The sequence below is a fragment of the Elephantulus edwardii genome, unplaced genomic scaffold (assembly GCF_000299155.1).
Source record: "Elephantulus edwardii isolate Elephantulus edwardi_28Jun2011 unplaced genomic scaffold, EleEdw1.0 scaffold00234, whole genome shotgun sequence".
NCBI lineage: Eukaryota > Metazoa > Chordata > Mammalia > Macroscelidea > Macroscelididae > Elephantulus > Elephantulus edwardii.
In genome coordinates, this window is record NW_006399984.1 from 2,479,634 (window position 1) to 2,494,505 (window position 14,872).

Below are 14,872 nucleotides of genomic sequence, written 5' to 3' on the forward strand. Positions count from 1 at the left end.
GGCACAGGACAGAGCGGAGTTTAGGGCTGTTGTACATAGGGTCGCTATGAGTCGCAAGCGACTCGACGGCACATAACAACAACAACAACAAGCATAAAGGGTAGCAGTAGCACTGGTGGAGTGATATTTCAGGGAGCTGGGACCACTGTGGCAGAAGGTGGCAAAGCAAGTGCAAGCACCCAGCAGCTGGGGGCAGAGAAGGACAGCTATGCCATACCGCGCAGCTGAGCATGTTAAAGAAGGCCCACGGCGTGCTGGTCAAGCAGAACTGGGGACTTAGTCAAGCAGGCTAACCTTGGCCGGCAGTTCCTGGAAGTAGAGGTAGATCAGCGCAAGAGAAGGACATCCAGGAGCTGGCAGCTATGCAAGCTGATCAAGAGACTCACCTGACAGAGGTGAGACAGGAAGCACAGAACACTACCAAGTGTCAACATCAAGGTCCTGGAGGAGAGGTAGAAACTCACTGCCCAAGTGGAAGAACTTAGCAGGAAACTACCTGACAAAATAACTATGAGATATCATCTCACCCCAGTCAGAATAGCAAACAACAAATGCTGGTGAGGTTGTGGAGAAACTGGGACCCTGTTTCACTGCTGGTGGGAGTGTAAAATAACTGTGGAAAGCAGTGTGGCACTTTCTCAAAAAGTAGCAAATAGGGTGGGGGGTGGGCAGGGAGAAAAGTGCAACAATGAATGAATGGAAATCCAAGATCTCTGTAGATATTCACTGAAATTAATAATAAAAAATGAAAAAAAGTTGCAAACAGAGATACCATTTGACCCAGCAATTCCACTACTGGGAATATCTCCCAAAGAGACCAGAAGTGACACCCAAGCAGATATATGCACACCCATGTTTATTGCAGCTTTGTTCACAATAGCAAGGAGTTGGAAAAGACCTAAGTGCCCATCAACAAACGAATGGATAGAGAAGCTGTAGTATATTCACACAATCGAAGACTATGCTGCATTGAAAAAACAAATGGGTGACCCTAGAGGACGTTATGCTGAGTGAAGTATCTCAGTCACAAAAGGACAAATACTGCATGGTGCCACTGTTGTAAAACAGGACTGACCTTGGGGTTGTGGAGAAATTTGGAAAGATGGGTTCAATGTATACTGCACTGAAACAGATGAGGGAGAAAACTGTTTAAGAGGGATATGTTATTAGGTATTTTTGTCCTGACAGGAGTCCAGAGCAAAGGCTGTATAGTGGAGTGGACCTGTGGGGAAGGGATTGTAAAACAATGAAATAATTTTTCTCTTACTTTTCCAAGAGGGTAGTGTACTAGGGAGGGAGGGTTGGGAGGGGAGAAAAGTACAACAACGAATTAATGGAAATCCAAAGTCTCGTAAATTTTCACTGAAATTAGTAATATATTAAAAAAAGAAAAAAAGAAGCTAGCTGACCATGGCCAAGCCAGCAAGGTACAGGAACAGAAGCTGAAGGCCCAGGGTGGTGAGAGCAAGCAGGAGGCTCAGTGACTCCAGGCCCAGCTTACTGAGCTGCAGACCCAGCTAAACCAGAAAGAGCAGGCCACTGAGCACTACAAGCTACAGATGGAGAAAGCCAAGACACATTATGATGCCAAAAAGCACTAAACCAAGAGGTGCAGGAGCAGCTGTGGGGCCTCGAGCAACTACAGAAGAAAAACAAGGAGTTGCGTGCTGAAGCCGAGCATCTAGGCCACGCTAAGACTGAGGTTGAGCACACCTGCCACCACCTCACTGCCCATGTGCACAGGTTGCCCATGCTGATCAGTAGTTTCAAGACCTAGGCAAGTTCCAAGTGGCTATTGATGCCTTAAAAGAGCAGGGAGCCCCAGAATAAACCCCTGCTGGGCCTGAGCATTGATAACCAGGACCTGAGCTGTGAGGAGGGGACCCCACTTGCTATCACCAGCAAGCTGCCTCATACCCAGCCAGATGACACTAGTGTTCCTGGAAAGCCAGCATCCCCCATTTTCTAGCATCTGCCTCCCTGGACAGTCTCTACTTCACACCCATCTCTGTTTGGAGTCAGGCCCTCCTGGAGAGCAACCTGGACTCTCTGGGGGTCGTTTTTCTGGACTCAGGTCGTAAGACCCGCTCTGCTAGTCAATACACCACACAAATCATCATCATCACCATGACCAAGAAGCTGGATGTGGAGGAACAGACAGCACCAACTCATCCTTCCACAGGAGTCTTCCCCTGCACCCCAGGCCAGCCTTCAAACCACCTCCTCTTCCCAGTCTCCGTCCTGCTTGAGCTCTACTAATAATGATGGGAACTCGGCCCTGCTCAGCCCGCCTGACTACCGGCCCACCACTCCCATCTCTGCTCACTACTCCCAGGCCAAGGTGTCCAGAGGAACCCCTTTAGAAATTTTCTACATGGATACCTGCCAGGATGAAACGGAGCAACTTGATGACTGGAACGCATTGCAGAGCTGCAGTAGATCAATCGTCATTCCCTGAGCCTGGCCACCATCACAGACCAGGAGATGAAAACTGGCGATCCCCAGAAGACTCTGGGCAGAGCCAGCATGCAGCCCACCCAGATCACCAAAGGCGCTGGCATTACTACCCAACAGCAGCACAAGTGGGTCTCCTCAGATTCTCACCATGGCCCTGGCACCCGAGGCCAAGAAGGCCATCAGCTGTTTCCCAGACCCCATGACATCCCGTGACTGACATAAAGGGCTCAGAGCACTACCAAGGCCCCGGAGAAAGCAGCTCCTGCTGTTAAGCAGGCTGACCTGCACCAGTCAATGACCTTCAACATCCTTGTATTCAGAATATGATTTATTCTATCAAACATATTTACTGTCGAACATGCAACCTTAAGAACATGCACACCTGTCTTTAAAATGTTATTACCGGGGATTTTTTTAGCACTTTGGAGAGATGTTGCAGAATGCTGGGGAGGAAGGGAGGGCCTCTGGCCAGGACAGATCGCCTAAGCTCCAGGTAAGTGCAAGCCTCCCAATGGCCTTGAATACAGGATAGAGAAAGCTCCCGTGTTTGGCTGTTCCGGCTTGAGAAAGCTGGAAGAAACCTGGGAAGACAGCTGCCACGTGTCTATTGAGCTGGGAGTGGTCCGCACAAGGCTGAAGTTCTCCTAACCAATCTGCCATGTCCTACGTCTGTAAGGCCACTCTATCCTGTCTTCCTGTTTATAAGTGTACTGCAGATCCCAATAAAATTGAGCTGGATTGACTCTCTGATACTCTCCTGGAGTGGTGTATCGGCATCGTGCTTGCCCCCATCAGGTTGTTACTGTTAAGTTGCAGGGGAACTGACAGCAACAGAGAGGTCCTTGACAGGAGATCTGCCTACTGTAACACTTTTTTTTTTTTTTAATTTCTTGGCTGCTGCTACCATGGGTGTTGATTGTGGATCCAATTAAAATTAAATCATTGACAACTTCACTCTTTTCTCCATCTATCACAATTGATGCCTAACTGGTCCAAGTGCTGATGATTTTTATTCTCTTAATGTTGAGATGTGATCCATATTGAAGATTATAATCTGATTTTTTACGATTTTGTCAAGTCCTCTTCAGTTTGATCAAGCAATGTGGTCTCACCTATGTATCTTTGTCAACGAGTCTTCCTCCAATCCTCATGTTTTGTCATACAGCCCAGCTTATTTGCTCAGCATTCAGGTTTAGAGAAAGAATACAATCCTGAGCCATCTCTTTCCTAACTTTAAACCATGCAGTGTTCCCTTGTTCTGTTCAAACAACTATTTCTTTGTTTATGTATAAGTTTTATGAATACAATTAAGTATGCCGGGATTACCATTCTTCTGAATGCTATCCATACTTTGTTATGATCTATACAGTCAAAAACATGGCATAATCAATAAAGCACAAGTAAACAACTTTACATTATCTGCTCTCCACCCAGATTATCTGATGCTAGCAAACCTATACCTCGATCTAAGGCCTCTTCTAAATCCAGCTTGAATTTCTGAGAGTTGCTCATCAATATACTGTTCTGGCTGTTCTTGAATAATTTTCAGCAAGATTTTGCCTGCACGTGATACTAATTTCCACACTCAGGTGGATCACTTTTTTTGGGGGGAATGGGAATAAATAGACGTTTCTTCTAGTCATCTGATAAAAGCTAATGAGCACAAGGTTAGTTGGCACAGACTAAATGGTACTCCATTAATTCCTGAGGTCTTATTTTGTTTTTGCCAATGCTTTTAGTGCAACTTTAACTTCTACCTTCATTATCACTGGTACTTGATCATTTGCTATATTCTGATATGATTCCATGCCGACCACCTCTTTTTTCTTTCATCTTGTTTTGATGTTTTCTGCATCATTCAAGATATTGCCCACAGAATCCTTTAGCATTGCAACTGGCGGCTTCAATTTGTTGTTCAATCCTTTCAATTTGAGAAATGTTAAACATGTTCTTCCCTTTTTGCTTTCTAACTAAAGTTCTTCACAAATTTTGCTATACTGTTTTGTTTTGCTCTCTGCACACTCTGTTATAGTAATTTAAGAATGTGGTATGAAGATTGGAAGACTTATTAACAACTTTCAATGTGCAGATGACACGACACGCCTTGCTGGCAAAAAGGGAAGAAAATCTGAAGCATTTACTGTTGTTGTTGTTGTTATGTGCCGTCGAGTCGTTTTCGACTCATAGCGACCCTATGCACAACAGCCCTAAACCCCGCTCCATCCTGCGCCAACCGCACTGCCTCTGACACACCCATCCCGATTACCCCAGTCACCGAATCAGTCCATCTCATAGAGGGTCTTCCCCTCCTGCGCTGTCCCTCCACCCTCTCAAGCATGTGTCCCTCTCCAAGGACCCGTCCCTCCTGGCAACATGTCCAAAGTATGTCAGACGAAGCCCCAGAATCCTTGCCTCCAAGGAGTAGCTTGGTTTAATCCTCTCCAAGATGAATCTGTTTGTTTTCCTGGCAGTCCATGGTACATTCAGTACTCTTCTCCAGCACCACAGCTCAAAAGCATCCACTCTCCTTCTGTCCTCTCTAGTCATTGTCCAACTTTCTGATGCATAACAAGCGATTGCAAATACCATGGCCTGTATCAGGCGCACCTTAGTCTCCAGAGATACACCGTTGTTCCTGAGTACTTTAGAGAGGTCCAGCAGACTTTCCCATCACGATACGCTTTTTGATTTCCTGACTGCTGGTGCCAAGAGTGTTGACTGTGGAGCCAAGCAAACTGAAGCTGTGAACAATCTCAATCTCTTCGCCATCCACCCTGATGCTGCCAATTGGTCCAGTGGTGAGAATCTTTGTCTTCTTGACATTGACTGTAGAAGATTAAAATTACAGTCTGCAACACGGATTATACCTCAACATAATCCATTCTGGAAAGTCAGCTAGAAATTGGTTCCGATTCAGTAGCAATGAGATGGCAAGAAAAGCAAAACAGCTTCCTCAATCACATTTGTCGCTGGAATAAATTATAAAGATTTACTGATACTATTACACATCAAAACTCTTCAGGTACAAGTTTATTTTATCTTGCATCTGTTTGACTACAGTGAGGCCATTCTTTGTAAATAGATTGTGATATCCTAACATCCTGCCAGACCTTAGAGAAAAAGGAAAAGAAAAATATCTGCTTAAGGGTGTTATCATCAGGTCAGCACCAAGAAACTTCTGTCAGAAAAGACAACTTTTAAAATGCAATATGGATTCCCCACTCATGTCAAAACTCAAAATGGAGTTAAGACTCCATTTTCAGACTGCAGTGTTTACAGAGACCAGAGAACTTTGATTTTAAATTCTCATTGTTGTTTTGCTTTATCATCTGCTTTTATCTAACCTTAAATTATTACCATCAAGATTGCACTGTGTCTAAAGCTGTCACTGTAGTTTGATCAACATCATTTTACAACATCTGTTTTCTTTTTCAAGCCAGTTGTTTATAATCCTGGCTATATAACAGAATCCCCTGGAAACCTAAAAATGCTAATGGCTAGGCCATAACTCAGACCAACTATATGAGAATCTCATATAATGGAACTCAGGCTGGGAATCAAAAATGTCTGTCTCTGTCTTAGCTCATACTTCTGATGTTCTTCAGTTGTTTATGGAGTCACTATGAGTAGAAGTCTGTTTCAAGGCACTGAGCAACTCAAAAACTCTGTTCTATCAGGTTGTTATGTTATCAGAATAAACTTTAAAATAGGCTTGAATTTTGATTCAAAGGAATTAACAAGAAGCCTTTATGGTGCACTGTTTAAGCACTCAGTTGCTAATTTCAAGTCAGTTCTCTAAATCTGACAGAGGTTATATAGGAGAGAGATGGCAGATTGCTTTTGTGAAGTTGTGCCACTAAAACCCTCTGGAGCAGTTCTGCTATCTGATATCTTGTTATTTACTGTTGTTGTTAGGTGCTGTCAAGTCAAGTACAACTCACAGTGACCCTTAGAACAACAGACGTGAATCCTGTCCTATCCTCTGTCATCCTCATCATCTTTGACATATCTGAGCCCACTGCTGCAGTCACTATGACAATCCATCTCCTTAAGGCTCTTCCTCTCTCTCACTGACCCTCCATCTTACCAAGCATGATGTCCCTCTTCAAGAAATAGCCTAATCTAATTATAAGAAGTAGCTTTGGACTATGTCCAAAGTATGAGAAATGAAGATTCACCATCAACAAGCACTCTGGCTGCACATTTTCCAAGGCGTATCTGTTTGTTCTTTTGATAGTTCATGGGATATCCAGTTCTGAGAAACACACCAACTTACTGAAAAGAACACGGCCTGAATTAGGTACACCTTAGTCTTCAAACTATTATCACTGCTCTTCAGTATTTTGTAGAGCTCTCTGACAGCAGATTTGCCAATTGATCTCCTGAATGTTGATTCCAAGCAAGATGGAATCACTGACAATTTCAATCTTTTGTCCATCTATCATGATGTTGTCTAATGGCCCACAGGTGACACCTGTGTTTTCTTGACACTGAAACATAATCCATACCAAAAGCTGTAGTCCTTGATCTTCTGCAGCAAATGTTTCAAATCCTCCTCACTTGCAGCAAGCAATGTTGTGTCACCTACCTAATTCTGGCTGTTGACTAGTCTTCCTCCAATCCTGATGCCACATTCCACTTCACAGAGTCCAGCTTCATAAATTATTTGCTCAGCATACTGAACAGGTAGGGAGAAAGGATTCATCCCTGATGCATAACCTTCCTGATTTTAAACCAAACCTAATTCCCTTGTCCCTTGTTTTGTTCAGATAGGAGCTTCGTGACCTAGGTATAGGTTTCATATGGGCACAATTAAGAGTCTGGGATTCTTCCTATTCTTCTCAATTTTATCCATACTGTGTTAAAATCCACAGTCAAATGCCTGTGCATAGTCAATAAAACAAAAATAGCTATTTATAAGCAAAGCACTCCTTAAAAAGAGAAATAAGGTAGGAGGCATCTCACTACCTGATTTCAAATCCTACTACTCTGCCGTGCTGGTCAAGACAGTGTGGTACTATTAGGACAGACACATAGATCATTGGAATAGAATAGAAAATCCAGAAATCAACCAATTTACCTACGGTCAACTGATTTTTGACAAAGAGATGAAATCAGCTAAGTGGGGAAACGACAACCTTTTTTAACAAAGGATGCTGGCAAAATTGGAAAACTACCTGTAGAAAACTCAAGTAAGATCCACACCTTACTCCATACACAAAAACCAACTCAAAATGGATCATGGACCTAGGAATAAAACCAAAGATTATAAGCTTCATTAAAGAAAAGCTTGGAAGAACTATAGAAGTTCTAATCCACAACATAAATAGTCTTCCAAGCATCCTGAAAAATCTACAACCAGGAGAGGATAAAATAGATGAATGGGACCTTCTAAGAATCAAATTTCTATGCACATCTAAAAACTTCGCCAACAGAGTAAAAAGGAAAGCCATAGACTGAGAAAAAATATTTGATAATGACATGTCAGAGAAAGGACTCATTATCTAGAATTTATAAAATACTCAAGCACCACAAGATAAAGGTAGATAACCCAACTGAAAAATGGGCACAGGATATGAACAGACACTTCACCAAAGAAGACATTCAGATGGCCAACAAATACATGAAGAAATGCTCAAAATCCCTAGCTCTTAGAGAGATGCAAATCAAAACAACTATGCGATATCATCTAACCCCAGTAAGAATAGAAAAATTTAACAGAACAGCAAACAACAAATGCTGGCAAGCTTTTGGAGAAACTGGAACCATTGGTAGGAGTGTAAAATGGTGCAACCACTATGGAAGGCTGTGTGGCGCTTTCTCAAAAAGTTACAAGTAGAAATACCATTTAATCCAGCAATTCCTCTACTGGAAATATACCCTAAAGAAACCATAACTGCCATCGAGGCAGATATAGGCACACCCGTTTATTGCGGCTTTGTTCACAGTAGCAAAGGGCTGGAAACAACCTAAGTGCCCATCAACAAACAAATGGATAAAAAAGCTGTGGTATATTCATTCACACAATGGACTATTATGCTGCATTGAAAACAAGGAACTCAAGCAATATTACTCAAAATGGATGACCCTGGAAGACATTATGCTGAGTGAAATATCTCAGTCACAAAAGGACAAATACTGCATAGTGCCACTGTGTAGAACGGGACTGACATAAAGGCTGGAATGAGACTGAGAAAAATTGGATAAATTATGTATACTGCACTGAAACAGATGAGGGAGAGAATAGTTTAAAAGCAATCTATTATTGGGTATTATGGTTATGACAAGAGTCCAGAATGAAGGTTGTATAGTGGAGTGGGTGGGGGGAGGGAATTGTATACCAATGAAGGAATTTTTCTTTTACTTTTCAAGGAGAGGAGTAAATGGAGGGGAGGCCACAGGGAGAAGAGTGCAACATTATGAATGAATTGAAATTTTTAAAAATATAAGAAAAATAATTAGTGTAATCCATCATATTAACAAAATAAAGGATAAGAACCACTAAAAAAAAGTGTTATTTACTAGATGACAATAACTAAATTTATTTTTGTTCCCATTCCCAAGAAAGGTGATCTAAGAAAGTGGAAACTGTCAAACGGTATCATTAATATCACAAGCAAGCAAAATACTGCTGAAGATCATTCAAAAACAGCTAAAACTAGAAAGGGAACTTCTAGAAGTTCAAGCAGGATTTAAAGAGGCAATGGAACCAGGGATATGAATCTGCCTGAAAGTAAAAAATAGCAGAAGAATGTCTATTTATGCTTTATTGATGCAAAGGCATTTTAATGGGTAGATCAAAACAAGTTACGACTAGTATTGAGAGGCACGGGATCTAGAGCATTTAATTATTTGCAAAAACAACAAAAAACCTGGACTAGCAGACTGTTGTGCAAACAGAGCAAGAAAATACAACATGGTTTAAAATTAAGAAGAGAGTGTGTCAGGGTTGTATTCTCTCTCCATACCTATTCAATCTGTATGAAGAGGAATGTGGCATCAAGATTGGAGGGAGAATCATCAATAACCTGTATTATGCAGATGACATAACAGCTTGTTCAAAGTGAGGAAGGAAGACTTGAAGCACTTCTTGTAGAGAATCAAAGAATACAACCTTCAATATGGATTACAATTCAACATCAAGAAAATAAAAATTCTTTCCACTGGACTGATAGGCAACATCATGATTAATGGAAAAAAGATTGAAACCGTCAACAACTTCATCTTATTTGGATTCACAATTAACACCCTTCATACCAACAGTCAGGAAATCAAGAGATACACCGTGCTGGGAAAGTCTGAAGTCAGATACCTCTCCACGTTACTGAGGAGTAATGATGTCAATTTGAGGACTAAGGTTTATCTGATTCAGGCTATGGTCTTTCTGATCACCAGCTATGCATGTGAGAGCTGGACAATGAATAAGGATAACAGAAGAACAGATGTCGTTGAGCTACAGTGTTGGAGAAAAGCAATGAATATCCCACAGACTGCCAAAAGAACAAAAAAGTATGTCTTGGAGAGGATGCAGCTGGAGTGCTCTTGTGAAGCAAGGATGATGAGGCTTCATCTCATATACTTCAGGTATGTTGCTAGGTGGGGCTATTCCTTGGAAAGGAACATGATGCATGGAAAGATGGGAGGACCAGTGAAGGACAGGAAGACCCTCGACCAGGTAGACTGACAAGATGACTGCTACAACGGGGTCTTCTAGTGTGTCAGGAAGGATGAGGATGGCACAGGAGAGAAGAGGATTCAGATCTGTTGTTCTTAGGGACAGTATGGGTTGTACTCTACTCCACATAACCTAACAACAAGGTTTATTACTATAAATGTCCCTTTGGGTACTATATTCACCTCTCTCCTTAAGTTTTGGCATACTAGTGTCATTGATGGAATACCAATTGAGGTGTTTAAGCAAACAAATTCAATCCTGGACATACTCACTAGTCTATTCCAAGAAATATGGAAGACAACTACCTGGCCAACTGACTGTTAAAGATCTGTATCTGTTCTTATTTTTTAAAAAAAAAAGTGATAAAAAAAAAGGTGATCCAACAGAATATGGACATTATGAAACAATATCAATAGTATCACATTCAAGTAAAATCTTGCAGAAGATTATTCAAAAACAGCTGGAGTACATTAAAAGGGAAGTGCCAAAAATTTAAGGAGGATTCAGAGGCGGCCTTAGAATAAGGGATATTTCTGCCGGCAGGGAGAGATTCAAGGGCCTGGTCTAAGGATTAAGATGAAGTCAAAGGGGTCTGTCCTGAGCGGGCCTGGAATGGGTAAAAGAGCAGAAAGGAGGGAAAGAAATGTACTTCAATGGAGCTTCAAACGGAGCCTTCCAAATCTCACCTATGTGCTTATTGATCCTGATTCTGAGTTGCTTCTTTTACTGCTTAGTTGAATATTATCTCAAATTATAGTCTTATAATTCCCTAATAAGCAATGTAAAAGTGAGTAAAGTCTATTGAGTCCTGCGTGGTCATTATAACTATCTATCACACGTAGCACAGGTGAATGTGGCATGGAGAGCAGGGCAAATGTCAAAAATGGGGAAAAGGTTATGAAGCAGTATAAGAGGTCTAACCTTACTTGTACTGCCTCCAAGACAGACCTGTTTTGGCCTCTCCTCGATATTTCCATTGAAGAAGAGAGATCTGTTCCTTTGGAATGTAAATTTCCAATAAATCTATCTTTACATTTTACAGACAGATTTGTTTTCACATATTCAGTACAAGGAATATTCAGTACTCTTCTTGCACCACAATTCGAAGGCATCAATTCTTCAGCCATCCTTATTCATTATACAACTTTCAGATGCATAGAATATAACTGAAAAAGACTATAGTCTGGATCAACCACACCTTAGTTTTGAAACTGACATCACTGTTCTTTAGCATTTTGGAGAGGTCCTTGGCAACAGATTTTTCTAATGGAACAATTTTTAGACAGCAATTACCAAAGTGAAAAATAATACTTCTAAACTGTTCTGCTCAAATAATTCTGTTTCTAGAGTACATTTCTAATTTTTTTATAAATGTAACTTATAAAGTACTTTGCAAGATCTAAAATAATAGCTAAAGAGCCTTACCTTTTCTAGGAGGGAGCTCTCCACTGAATGTCAATTCTGTCCCAGTATATACAATTTCTCCATCTTTAACCATCTCATTCCACAGACCACAGAGTCCATCTCTTGTGAACGCAAGCTACCAAAAATAAAGTTACAAAGTAAAGCAGTTGTATCACAATTTTTAAAGAATAACTTTAAAAATGTCATTTCTCTTATTTATTCTTCAATGGTTAATGAAAATTATCTAAGAAATAAAGGCAGAAAAGGCAGTTCAAATCCACCAGATAGATGCTCCACTGGGTGGGAGACAATCTCCTCCTGGCCAGTCGGATCTGACTTGATAGCACACAACAAAGCAAAAAACATCTACCCATACACACACACACAGAGTAGACTAAAGAGAAAAGGCATAGCGCATATACTATGCAAAGTTCTCTATTAGGTTAACAAAAGACACATAAAAACATAACAAAAAGGGTAAGCCAAAATTGAATAGTAATGTTATCAATAAAGATACAAAGAGGGAAATAGGTGAAAAGCAGTAAGAACTAACGAAAGCAAACCTTTGAGTACACATGTTTTTATTTCTAAAACATAAATAATTTTCTGTTTAGAAAGCTAAACATAGAGTGCTCAGCTACGGGTGTCCCAGAAGGCTGCAGAGGGCAGCAATGTGGGGGGGTGGCGGGGACTTGGAAGCCCTAAGGGGCCAGCTGGGGTATCACTGGAAGCCTCGGCCCAAAATGGGACTTCCTGTAGACCAGAAAATGGTGACAGGGCCCTTCCTGAAGGTGGTGTCCCACCTGCTACCATTCTCCAGCTGCCTTGGGTCCCCAGTTGACTCCCATCAAAGTAGACAAAGTGACAACATCATGAAAATCAAGGCAATGAATGACACCAAGCCCCCAAGTTCCAGGCCGTGCAGAACATCCTGGAGGTGGAGAAAGAGCAGTAAAGAGCAGCAGAGTGGTCCAAAGCTGGGGCCACACTGGCACTGATGTGGCTGAAGGGAGGTCTCTGTTTCATCCAGGTCTGACAGGGGAGATGGCCCTCCTCAAGCACCACGGACAGATAGTGTAGCTCTTCCAGCACTGTCTGTGGCCCCTACAAGTTCGACTTCCCTAAGGCACTGTCCAGGGCTAAACCTGGCAGAGGAGTAACTGGAGAAGACTGGCTTTTCCTGGTAATCTACAAAATGTACATGAACATGGGAGCTGAGCCCAACTAAAGGGTGCAGTGCTGCCTGATGCTGGCCCCCACCACAGACACAAAGACACTGCCAGATCTGGAGCACTGTGACTACGACCAGCAAGCCTACCCCCTCAGAGGCCAGCAGCGCAGTCTGGAATCACAGGAGGTGGCCTTGACCTCAGAAAATTATTTTCCGTCCATTCTCTTGGAGCAGTTAACGACTCCAATTCCACATCGTCTTTGAACCTCACAGCAGTACAGACTGACTTTTTCTCCATTTCAGCGCAGTAAACACCAATTAAGGTTTCCAATACATCCAGTTCTAGTGTTTTTTTGGTTATCATTGACTCCACACCTGCAGCACAACTCAGATGGGTAAGGTGGACAATGTGACACACCTCCTGTTCAATGCCAGCACAGGGCCTTAACCAACATAGAGTGGAATGCTGATGGGGATGTTTTAAGGATCATGATGAATGTGATTGAAAAGTATGCTCCTACCGTAGGACTTAAAAAGAAAAAGGCAAACCAGTGTCTGTTCCTGTGTGGTCTGTACTACCCCAGCTTCTTGACACATATCTTATACCTCCAGAATTTCTTTAGGCAGACAGTTTATTTATAGCAGAAACCAGGCGGCAAGCCTTTGTGGACCCAAGGCTTTTTTTAATTTTTAGAGCAGTTGGGGACAAATAATCCCACAGATGCCTGTGTTTGCATCTTTCTACATCATTTTCTTCAGGGACCTTTTCCAACCTAAAAAACCTATCTACCATATGTGTTCTCTTGAGGCGGGTAAGGTGAACCTTTCAGCTGCAGAGACCCAAGACATCATCTCAATGCTTTGTCATCCTCAGCACTAAAGATAACTATATTTTGCCAGTTGTTGGGGCAGACCCCCAAAGATTTGATGTTTAATAACATCCAATGAGGAACAACTGATTTTTATGCAGAAACCAAATGATCCTTAATAAAGAAATCTCTAGTTTTGAAAAAAAAAGCAACCTAACACCACAACTAAAACTAAATACACACACACACACACACACACACACACACACACACATTTTCATCTAAACTGGAAACAAACAAATTAACCCATGTATATTGAAGAAAAGTATTTCAAGGGACTTTTGAAATGTCCAACTTGTTGCATCTCTATCAGAGCCGACTTCTAAATGACCCTCTAGCAAGTTTCAGATCTACAATGTAAAAAGAAAAAAATAAATTCAATACTTTCAAATCAGAACCAACTCACAGCTGACCTCTCAACAGAATTTCAGAGGCTATAAATCACACAGGCGATTACCCACCTTCCTTCCAAGGAGCTGCTGGAAGCCTTCTCTGACCATTAGCATCTGACTGTTAGCAACGCAAATTCCCTTTGGACTAAACCACAAGAGCTCCCACATAGTTAAAAAAAAAAAATCTCGAGATCCAAGACGGCAGCAGAGGCAGAGACAGTGTGGTGAGCTGCGGTAGTAGCGAACCACTTAAAGCAGGGCCATTATGGCCTTCCACAGACTTCGGCTTATTGATAATTGAACACTTAAACAGTTGATGACTGGCCCTCAGTGAAGACTGAAGCTCAACAACAGGAATTCAAGGATTCCCAAGGAGAAATGGGTGAGTCTCATGGCTCCCTCCCCCCTCCCTCCCAGCCCGTGCTGCACCGAACAGCTGCTACAGCTCCATGAGGCTTCCACAGCCTGAACGAATGGATTCCCTCACCCAGGATGGAGGCTGGCCACTGGCCCTCCTCAAGACTGGTACAGTGAAGCCACCACGTCTGGAGAGAATTCTTGGAGCCAGGATGGCGGCTGTGGGGGCGCGGGTGCCTCCGGCAGACCGCACAAGAGGAGCCGCACACCTGCTGAACGCCCATGCGGAGGGGTGGGGGGGCGCGCCCCCAACGGCTGCCCGTGCTGGGGGGGGCGCCCACCCCACTGGCCGCCTGCTGTAGGAGGTGGGGGATGGGATGCATGACCGCCATCTGCAGGTTTGGGTTTCCTTGGAAAGGCCAAAGAAGATGATTACCTAAGCATTGGAAAGGCCAAAGAGGACGATTACCTATGCATTGGAAAGTCCAAAGAGGACGATTACCTATGCATTGGACAGACCAAAGAGGACGATTACCTATGCAATGGA

General features: G+C 42.5%; 1 protein-coding gene across 1 annotated transcript in view; it reads right to left on the reverse strand.

Annotated features, from left to right (window-relative positions):
* HERC2 (HECT and RLD domain containing E3 ubiquitin protein ligase 2) overlaps positions 1 to 14,872 on the reverse strand; it is a 439,756-nt gene that overhangs the window by 411,655 nt on the left and 13,229 nt on the right. Inside the window, exon 2 of the mRNA XM_006898588.1 lies at positions 11,558 to 11,672. Coding sequence (XP_006898650.1) covers positions 11,558 to 11,672 — 115 coding nt within the window. The remainder of the gene's footprint in view (positions 1 to 11,557; positions 11,673 to 14,872) is intronic.